Source organism: Ornithorhynchus anatinus, chromosome 3 (genome assembly GCF_004115215.2).
Source record: "Ornithorhynchus anatinus isolate Pmale09 chromosome 3, mOrnAna1.pri.v4, whole genome shotgun sequence".
NCBI classification, from domain to species: domain Eukaryota; kingdom Metazoa; phylum Chordata; class Mammalia; order Monotremata; family Ornithorhynchidae; genus Ornithorhynchus; species Ornithorhynchus anatinus.
The window spans coordinates 415,106-425,469 of record NC_041730.1 but is presented as its reverse complement, the minus strand read 5'-3'; the positions used below and the strand labels follow the sequence as shown (position 1 = coordinate 425,469).

At 60.4% G+C, this 10,364-nt stretch overlaps 1 protein-coding gene across 1 annotated transcript; it reads right to left on the bottom strand.

The window, feature by feature from the left end:
• On the bottom strand, window positions 1–6,046 carry LOC100086936 (aldehyde dehydrogenase family 3 member B1-like). The gene is made up of 9 exons (XM_029059177.1): window positions 5,847–6,046; window positions 5,540–5,650; window positions 5,175–5,295; window positions 4,745–4,830; window positions 4,326–4,407; window positions 3,563–3,949; window positions 3,254–3,420; window positions 2,571–2,670; window positions 1–387 (listed from the first exon to the last, which is right to left on the bottom strand). Exons 1-9 carry the CDS (start codon window positions 6,006–6,008, stop codon window positions 194–196), a joined length of 1,410 nt encoding a protein of 469 aa, XP_028915010.1. The 5' UTR covers window positions 6,009–6,046; the 3' UTR covers window positions 1–193.
• Window positions 6,047–10,364: the final 4,318 nt, after the last annotated feature.

Sequence of the window (10,364 nt, the reverse complement as noted above, 5' to 3'; positions counted from 1 at the left end):
TAGTGGGTGCAGGGCGATTTATTTCCTTTTTTTGAAGGGGGGGAGTCTTGGAGAGAGTCAGCGGACGGGGCCTGGGAGGTCCGAGAGACCCAGGCTGCCGAGGGAAAGACCTGGCGGCGCTGGGCCGGGGTGGCGGGGGAGTTGGTGACACGGGGAGGGGAGTGGGCGACGTGTCGGCCGGGCCGGACTGGGTTCAGAGCAGCGTGCAGGCGTCTGCCAGGCTCGGCTGCAGCCCCAGGTTCAGGAGCCCCAAGCCGCGCTGGGCATAGGGAGGGTACCTCAGGGAGTTTAATTTCTCCAGGCCGGCCCGGCGCAGCAGGCAGCCGCGATGGTGCGAGAAGGTGTCGAAGCTGAACCGGCCGTGGTAGCTGCCCATCCCGCTGTTCCCTAAAAAACAACCCCGGGGCGGCCGCTCAGGGTCTCCCTCCCGCCCCGCCACCCGTCGCGCCCCTCGCCCGCCAGGGGAGCCGGGATATACTGAGCGCCAACCGTTTCTGCCTCCCGAGGAGAAGCGGCGTGGCTTAGTGGAAAGAGCGCAGGCCTGGGAGTCTGAGGTCGTGGGTTCTAATCCCAGCCTCCGCCACTTTTCAGCTGTGTGACTTGGGGTCAAGTCAGTTCACTTCTCGGTGCCTCAGTGACCTCATCTGGAACATGGGGATTAAGACGGTGAGCTTCACGTGGGACCACCTGATGACCCTGTATGTCCCCCAGCGCTTAGAACGGTGCTCTGCACATAGTAAGCGCTTAACAAATACCAACATTATTATTATTCATTCATTCAATAGTATTTATTGAGCGCTTACTATGTGCAGAGCACTGTACTAAGCGCTTGGGATGAACAAGTCGGCAACAGATAGAGACAGTCCCTGCCGTTTGACAGGCTTACGGTCTAATGGGGGGAGACGGACAGACGAGAACAATGGCACTAAACAGCGTCAAGGGGAAGAACATCTCGTAAAAACAATGGCAACTAAATAGAATCAAGGCGATGTACAATTCATTAACAAAATAAATAGGGTAACGAAAATATATACAGTTGAGCGGACGAGTACGGTGCTGTGGGGATGGGAAGGGAGAGGTGGAGGAGCAGAGGGAAAAGGGGAAAAAGAGGGTTTAGCTGCGGAGAGGTAAAGGGGGGGTGGTCGAGGGAGCAGAGGGAGAAGGGGAGCTCAGTCTGGGAAGGCCTCTCGGAGGAGGTGAGTTTTAAGTAGGGTTTTGAAGAGGGAAAGAGAATCAGTTTGGCGGAGGTGAGGAGGGAGGGCGTTCCGGGACCGCGGGAGGACGTGACCCGGGGGTCGACGGCGGGATAGGAGAGACCGAGGGACGGCGAGGAGGTGGGCGGCAGAGGAGCGGAGCGTGCGGGGTGGGCGGTAGAAAGAGAGAAGGGAGGAGAGGTAGGAAGGGGCAAGGTGATGGAGAGCCTCGAAGCCTAGAGTGAGGAGTTTTTGTTTGGAGCGGAGGTCGATAGGCAACCACTGGAGTTGTTTAAGAAGGGGAGTGACACGCCCAGATCGTTTCTGCAGGAAGATGAGCCGGGCAGCGGAGTGAAGAATAGACTGGAGTGGGGCGAGAGAGGAGGAAGGGAGGTCGGAGAGAAGGCTGACACAGTAGTCTAGCCGGGATATAACGAGAGCCCGTAATAGTAAGGTAGCCGTTTGGGTGGAGAGGAAAGGGCGGATCTTGGCGATATCGTAGAGGTGAAACCGGCAGGTCTCGGTAACGGATAGGACGTGTGGGGTGAACGAGAGGGACGAGTCAAGGATGACACCGAGATCGCGGGCCTGCGGGACGGGAAGGATGGTCGTGCCATCCACGGTGATAGAGAAGTCTGGGAGCGGACCGGGTTTGGGAGGGAAGATGAGGAGCTCAGTCTCGCTCATGTTGAGTTTTAGGTGGCGGGCCGACATCCAGGTGGAGACGTCCCGGAGGCAGGAGGAGATGCGAGCCTGAAGGGAGGGGGAGAGGACAGGGGCGGAGATGTAGATCTGCGTGTCATCTGCGTAGAGATGGTAGTCAAAGCCGTGAGAGCGGATGAGTTCACCGAGGGAGTGAGTGTAGATGGAGAACAGAAGAGGGCCAAGAACTGACCCTTGAGGAACTCCGACAGTTAAAGGATGGGAGGGGGAGGAGGCTCCAGCGTAGGAGACCGAGAATGATCGGCCAGAGAGGTAAGAGGAGAACCAGGAGAGGACAGAGTCCGTGAAGCCAAGGTGAGATAAGGTATGGAGGAGGAGGGGATGGTCGACAGTGTCAAAGGCAGCAGAGAGGTCAAGGAGGATCAGAATGGAGAATTATTATGACCTTGTATCTACCTCAGCCCTTAGAACAGTGCTTGGCACACAGTAAGCGCGCATTACAGAGGCCATCATTATGATTATTCCCGTGGGCGGCGGTGGCAGCTGGGGCCCAGTGGGGTCCCCCCTCACCCGGGAGGGGTCCCGGGCCGAGCAGGGGGTCTCTGCTGGCCGACCAATGGCCTCCTCCGGACAGGTGTAGTGGGCGGGGCCTGGGACCGACCAACGCCTCCAAAAAGCGGGTTGGGGGGAGAGTGGGCAAGGGCAGGAAACTACCGACTCCTCCGAAGGGCAGGGAGGTGAGCGTCATGTGCATGAGCCCGTCGTTCCCGCAGAAGCCGCCGCTACTCGTCCGATCCAGCACCTGGCGGACCACCTGGAGGGGGTGGGCGGGCAGGAGACAAGTTCGGAAACTCCCCCTCCCAATGGGTGCCCTGCCCACTGCAGCCCTGCCCTGCCCTGCCCTGACCTGCCCTCCCCAGCCCTGCCCTGCCCTGCCCTGCCTGCCCCAGCCCTGTCCTGCCCTGCCTGCCGCAACCCTGTCCATCCCAGCCCTGCCCTGCCCTGCCCTGCCCTGCCCTGCCCTGCCCTGCCCTGCCCTGCCCCGTCCGAGAAAGCCCCGATTAGACTGTGAGCCCGTCAAAGGGCAGGGACTCTCTCTGTCACCGATTTGTCCATTCCAAGCGCTTAGTCCAGTGCTCTGCACATAGTAAGCGCTCAATAAATACTATTGAATGAATGAATGCTCCGGGCCCAGGCAGCGAGGGCCACTCCCTCCTGCCCTCCCCTCCTCCCCCGCCGCCCCATCTCTGCCCCGTCTCTGCTCCCGCAGCCCGAAGGGCCGGGCCTCTGGCCGGCCGACCCGGCCCCTCTCTCCGGGCACCCCTATAGCCCCATAGGTCCCGTACGGTCCCGCGAGGTCCGGCCGTCGGCTTCCCTGACCCAACGCGCCCCCGTACCCGGCTGCAGTTGGAGAAGGCGTAGAGCGCCAGCGGCTTGTCCTGCCGGTTGATGAAGGCGATGGCCTCGTCCAGGCCGCCGACGGTGAGGATGGGCAGGATGGGCCCGAAGATCTCCTCCCGCATGACCGGCTGATCCTCCTTCACGTCCACCAGCACCGTGGGAGCTGCGGGCCCGGCCCGGCCCGGCAGGGGAGGGGCCGGGGGCCGCGTCAGGCCGGGCGTCGGAGCCGCCCCGGAGGGCGGTCCGCGCGGCCTCGGCCTCGCCCCCTCCTCGTCCCGCCCCCGCGCCCGTCCGGGCCGCCTCACCCACGTAGCGCTCGCCCTCGTCCGTCTGGCCGCCGATGGCCACCCGGCCGCCGTCGAGCAGGGCCCGCAGCCGTCGGAAGTGTCCGGGGCTGACGACGCGGCCCAGGTCGGGGGAGCGCCGGGGGTCGTCGCCGTAGAAGCGGCGCACGGCGGCCCCCAGGGCGGGCAGCAGCCGGTCCCGCGTGTCCGCGCTGCACAGCACGTAGTCCGGGGCCACGCACGTCTGGCCGGCGTTGAAGAAGCGGGCCCAGGCCACGCGGTCGGCCACGGTCTGGACGTCGACGGCGTCGTCCACGTAGCAGGGGTTCTTGCCCCCCAGCTCCAGCGTCACCGGGGTCAGGTGCCGGGCGGCCGCCGCCATGACCAGCCGGCCCACCCGGGGGCTCCCTGGCGGGGGCGAGGGACGGAAGAAGGGACGGAGGGACGGACGGAGGGACGGACGGAGGGACGACAAGGACGAGGGGATTCCTTCGGCGCTTACCCGGGCGCGGGAGCGGGGACCAGGGGGTCGGGGTTCCCACGCGGGGCTCGCCGTCGTCACCCGCATTTGACAGAGGAGGCCGCCGAGGCCCGCTCACGTCAAGCGACTTGCCCGGGGTCCCGCGACGGGCGAGGGGCCGAGCGGGGATCGGGACCCACGCCCCGCGACTCCCGAGTCCGCGCCCTTGCCGTCGGCCCGACACGACAGAGACGAGGAGCGGGCCGGGGTTTGGGGTGGGGGGCGGGGGCGGCGGCGGGGCCCGGGGGGGAGCGTGGACGGTACCCGTGAAGAAGATGTAGTCGAACTTGTTCTCCAGCAGCGAAGCCGTCTCCTGGGGCCCTCCCAGAACCACCGCGAAGCAGCTCTGCCCACGAGGACGAGAAGAAGAAGGAGAAGGAGGAGAGCGGCGGCTGCGGCGGGACCGAAGCCCCCCTGGCGGGCAGGGCCCGGCCGGACACCGTTTGGGCCGGCGGGGCCGCACGGACCGAGTCCGACCCCTTCCCCCTCCGCCCCCCGCAACCCCAGGCCCCCTTGCCCCGGGAGACCGCGACCCGCACCCGCTTCCCTCCCGCTCCTCTTCCCCCTGCCCTGCCCGAAGGAGCCTGAGCTCTGAAAGCCAAGGCCCGGCCCCGGCCCCCGCGAGTCAGCCCGTCTGCCCGTCTGCCCGTCTGTGCGGGGAGACGCGGGCCCGGGCCCCTCACCGGATCCAGGTAGCGGGGCAGAACTTCGGCCAGGACCCGCTCCACGCCGCGGCTCAGCTCGGAGGGTTTCAGGACCACACAGTTTCCTGTCGGGGAGAGGGGGGCCCGTCGGTCCCGCCGGCCCCGCCTGCACCCGCCTCGACCCACCTCGACCCGCGGAGCGGCAGGGCGTTTGGGGGGGGGGGGGGGGGGGGTGGCGGGGGGGGGGGCGGGAAGGGCAGGAGGGGCCGGGTAGGCCCGGAGGGACCAGGACAGATGAGGAGGGGAGAGGTCGGAGGTCGGCGGGCTGGAGAGGGGAGAGGATGGCCAGAGGTGTGAAGTGAGGGAGCGGGGACGAGAAGGGGAGGGAGGAGGACGGCAGGGTGGGGAGGGATGGGGAGGGAGGAAGGAGGAGGAGGGCAAGGGAGGGGAAGGCCCGTCCCGGGCTCACCCGCCGCGATGGCTCCCACCAGCGGCACGACGGCCAGGTTCAGCGGGTAGTTCCAGGGGGCGACGATCAGCACCAGCCCGAACGGCTCCTTGCGGATGAAGGCGGTGTCCAGCCGGGTGGCCTGGGCCGGGGCAGGGGGAGAAGGAGAAGGAGAAGGAGAAGGAGAAGGAGAAGGAGAAGGAGAAGGAGGGACGCTCGGCCACTCGCCCCCCAGCAAACCCCAGCCTCGTGCCCGGGAGCCGCGCGGCGGCAGGGGGCTGCTGCTGCTGCTGCTGCTGCTGCTGCTGCTGCTGCTGCTGCTGCTGCTGCTGCTGCCGCCGCTGCCGCCCCGGGGGGCAGTTCCCGCCCCCCGCCCCGTCCCTCACCAGGTTGGTGGCCACGGGCTGGTCCTGCATCCAGGAGCGCAGGTTGTTGAGGGCCAGGTTGATCTCGGTCTGGCAGATGCTCAGCTCGGACAGCTCCGCCTCGAACGGGGCCTGGACGGGCGGATGGACGGAGGGGCCCATCGCTGGCCGCGCCCCGCCGCCCCGCCGCCCCGCCGCCCCGCCGCCCCGCCGCCCCGCCGCCCCGCCGCCCCGCCGCCGCAGTGCCGCCCCCTTGTGGCCGGCTACCCGCCGCCCCCCGCCCCCTCCCGAGACGAGCGCCCCCTACAGGCCGCGGCCCCGCCCCCACCTTGTGCAGGTCGTCCGCCAGCGCCCCCAGGAGGCGGTCCCTGTGATCGCGCAGGAAGCGGCTCAGCCCCTCCAGCTGCGACGCCCTGAAGGCCCGGGGTCGGGTCCGCCCGGAGCGGAACGTGTCGCGCAGCCGCTGCAGGGTCTCCGCGCGGGGGTCCATCCTAAGGGGACGCGCCCGATGCTCCAACCGCACCGCCCGTCCCCACGGCCCTCGGGCGTCGCCCCTGCCCCCGGGCAGCCCCAGTGTCTCTGCTCTGGACCTCCTCCTTTAGTAATGATAGTAATTGTTAACGCTTACTATGTGCCGAGCACTGTTCTAAGCGCTGGGGTAGACACAGAGTAATCAGATTGTCCCACATGGGGCTCACATTTTTTCATCCCCAGTTTGTACAGATGAGGTAACTGTGGCACAGAGAATACTGATAATGATGATGGTATTTGTTAAGCACTTACTATGTGCAAAGCACTCTTCTAAGCGCTGGGGGGATACCAGCTGATCAGGCTGTCCCATGAGGAGCTCATAGTTTTAATCCCCATTTTACAGATGAGGTAACTGAGGCTCAGAGAAGTTAGGTGATTTACCCAAAGTCCTACAGCTGACAAGTGACAGAGTCAGGATTAGAATCCATGACCTCTGGCTCCCAAGCCCGGGCTTTTTCCACTGAGCCACACTGCTTCTCATGAGTTGTAATTCCGGCTCTGCCGCTTGTCTGCTGTGTGACAGTGGGCAAGAGCCTTCACTTCTCTGGGCTTCAGTTACCGCATCTGTAAAACGGGGATTAAGACTGTGAGCCTCAAGAGGGGGACTGTGTCCAACCCGTTTGGCTTGTATCCACCACAGTGGCTTAGCACATAGTAAGCGCTTAACAAATACCACAATAATTATTATTGTTATTATCCTCCCTCAGCCCCACACCACATGTCCATAGCTATAGTGGCTCAGTGGAAAGAGCACGGGTTTGGGAGTCGGAGGTCTTGACTCTATTTATTGCCATTGTTCTCGTCTGTCCGTCTCCCCCGATTAGACTGTAAGCCCGTCAAACGGCAGGGACTGACCCTATCTGTTGCCGACTTGTTCATCCCAAGCGCTTAGTACAGTGCTCTGCACATAGTAAGCGCTCAATAAATACTATTGAATGAATGAAAGGTCATGGGTTCTAAGCTCGCCTCCCAGACTGAGCTCCCCTTTTCCCTCTGCTCCCTCTACCCCCCCTTCACCTCTCCGCAGCTAAACCCTCTTCTCCCCGCTTTCCCTCTCCTCCTCCCCCTCTCCCATCCCATCCACTCAGCACTGTACTCGTCCGCTAAACTGTATATATCTTCATCACCCTATTTATTTTGTTAATGAGATGTACATCACCCTGATTCTATTTATTTGCCATTGTTTTTATGAGATGTTCTTCCCCTTGACTCTATTTATTGCCACTGTTCTTGTCTGCCTGTCTCCCCCAATTAGAGTGTAAGCCCGTCAAAGGGCAGGGACTGTCTCTACCTGTTGCCGATTTGTACATTCCAAGCGCTTAGTACAGTGCTCTGCACATAGTAAGCGCTCAATAAATACTATTGAATGAATGAATGAATGAATGAATGAATGAATAAATCCCTGCTCCACCGCTTGTCAGATCCAAAGCTTGCCACTTTGGGCAAGTCACTTCACTTCTCTGGGCCTCAGTTACCTCATCTGTAAAATAGGGATGAAGACTGTGAGCCGCATGTGGGACAACCTGATCACCTTGTGATCAGCGCTTAGAACAGTGCTTTGCACATAGTAAGCACTTAATAAATGCCATCATTATTATTATTATTAGAGAGAGTCGATAGAGAAGCAGCATGGCTTAGTGGAAAGAGCATGGGCTTGGGAGTCAGAGGATGTGAGTTCTAATCGCTGCACTGCCCCTTGTCTGCTGTATGACCTTGGGCAAGCCAATTAACTTCTCTATGCCTCAGTTACCTCATCTGTAAAATGGGGATGAAGACTGTGAGCCCCACGTGGGACAACTTGATTACCTTGTATCCTACCCAGCGCTTAGAACAGTGTTTGGCACATATTAAGCCCTTAACAAATACCAGAATTCTTCTTCTTATTATTATAGCCATAGTTGATTCATTTATATTAATGTCTGTCTCCTCCTCTAGACTCTAAGTTCCTTGTGGGCAGCCAACATGTCTACTGTTATATTTTACTCTCTCAAGCGCTTAGTACAATGCTCTGCATGCAGTAAGTGTTGAATAAATACAATTGATTGATTGATTGATCCTCAGGACAGGCTCTCTTGCCCAGGGTACAAGGACAGGGTCATTGCCCAGGGTGGGTGCTGCAGGAGAAGCGGAGGGGAAGCAGGGTGGAGCGGGGTTGGGTGGGGGCCTTGGGCAGACGGTAGGGCTGGCAGACTTCTCAACCACAACCTCCCTCAAAGCTGGGAAACCTGCCCACCGCCCACACCTGATGCCTCCCTGGGGCAGCCATCCCCACCAGCCTCCTGGCCTCAGTTCTCTGGCCTCATGCCCCCTCATGAACCCGACAGGCCTGGGCACTGATCCGTGCCCTGCGCATTGCAACAGGCCATAGGAGGGCCGCCTTCCCTGCTGCCCATCCAGCCTAGGACTCTTCTCTCTGGAAGGGGCTCCAGGATGCCAGTAGGAACCATGTTGCCCTTCTGGACAGCTGCCTTCACGGTCATCCAACCCTTCAGACTCTTCCCTCTCCATCTCTGACTCTCCCCCAGTGACCCAGCACAAACCATCCCACACCCTTGATTCTCCCCTCTGCTTCTCTGACTCTCCCCCACTGACCCATGATGGACCATCCAACACCCTCTGTCTCTCCCCCAGTGTTCCAGCACGGACCATCCCAACACCCCTAAATCTCCCCTCTCCATCCCTGACTCTCCCCTCCATTGCCTCAACATGGACACTGATCCATACATCTCACCCAAACCCCCTGAGACCTGCTAGTGTTCCCGGTTGTCCAGTTTCCTGTAGGAATGGATTCCCTGTGCTTACCTCTATCTGGGGAAGAAGTGTTTCCTGTTGTTTGTTCGGGATCTGCTGCCCTCCAGATCTGGGGGGGCCCTGGCCCTGGGTGGTGGGGAGTGATGGGGGGATCAGAAATTCGGTGTTTTCCCTGCTCCCTACCCTCCTGGCTCTACCCCAACCCACACTGCGTGGGCCCAGACTGCAAAGTTCTGAGCCTTCCACTTGTCCTCGTGCAGAGGCGGCTCCCCTCCCGGATGCCCTGCTGCTGTACCTGCTCAAACTTGTCCTCTCTGTCCTTAGGCACAATAACCGGACCTGCCCCCGAGGTCCTGGGGTGGCAAACTGGGGTTTGTCCAGGGAACACAGAACAGAGTCTTTGATTCTATGTTTTCTACCCCCTTCCTGGAGGAGCCGCCCCCCCGCTGACCGACGGTCACCTTGATAGACAGAGGGGTTCCACGGCCTCCGCCCAGAGTCGGTACTGACCCAACTTCTTACTCTGCGCCAGTCTTGCTGGAGACTGGATTCAGATGAGTTTCTCTGGAGAGTTTTCTTGGTCACGCTGACACCTCTCTGCTACCTGCCCTGGCCCACTCAGCTCTCAGAGATGGTCCGAGGCTGTGTGTCTGTTTGACCTTTCACCCCCAAAGAGGCAGATGTCTCCCTCTCTGCAGTATATCCCTCGATACAACTCTCTGTGAAGTCTGTTTGCCCACCCTTCCCCTCCCTCTAAAGTCTGTAACAAATGTTTGCACACCCTCTCAATCAATCAATTGTATTTACTGAGCATTTACTGAGGGTAGAGCACTGTATTAAGCGCTTGGAAGAGTACAATGAAACAGACACATTCCCCGTCCACAACAAGCTTATGGTCTCTCAGATCCCCAGAGGCTGCAGGTCTCCTACTGTCTCAGAGATTTCATTCATTCATTCAGTCGTATTTATTGAGCGCTTAGTGTGTGCAGAGCACTATAGTAAGCGCTTGGAAAGTACAGTTCAGCAATAGAGACAATCCCTATCCAACAATGGGCTCACAGTCTACAAGGAGGGAGACAGACAACAAAACAAAAGAAGTAGACAGGTATCAATAGCATCAATATAAATAAATAGAATTAGATATATACACATCATTCACAAAATAAATAGAATAGTAAATATGTACATATATACACAAGTGCTGTGGGGTAGGGAGGGGGGTAGGGCAGAGGGTGGGAGTCGGGGCGATGGGGAGGGGAGGAGGAGCAGAGGAAAAGAGGGGCTTAGTCTGGGAAGGCCTTCTGGAGGAGGTGAGCTTTCAGTAGATCTCACCACGCTCCCTCTCTCAGGCCAGTTAAGAGGACATTAAACAAAACTCACCCCAGACAAAACCCACCTGCTCCTGGGGGGGTTTCCACTGTGGGCACTTTCCCCCTCCTGCTCTCACCTCAGGGCCAGAAACGGTCGCTGTCCAGCAAATGGATTTTCTCATCCAATCCCACTATTGGTCAATTCATTTTAAAGTTTTTGCTGTAGACCTTAACCAGAGGCCCGTCAAAACTCT

What these genes read in the sequence shown, in the direction of transcription:
- LOC100086936 (XM_029059177.1), bottom strand. Translation starts at nt 6,008, where the DNA reads ATGGACCCCCGCGCGGAGACCCTGCAGCGGCTGCGCGACACGTTCCGC. An exon ending in CGACTACATCTTCTTCACGG is followed by an intron (nt 3,950 to 4,325) that starts GTACCGTCCACG and finishes CGCCCCCGCCAG; the next exon opens with GGAGCCCCCGGGTGGGCCGG. An exon ending in CGAGGGCGAGCGCTACGTGG is followed by an intron (nt 3,421 to 3,562) that starts GTGAGGCGGCCC and finishes CCGGGCCCGCAG; the next exon opens with CTCCCACGGTGCTGGTGGAC.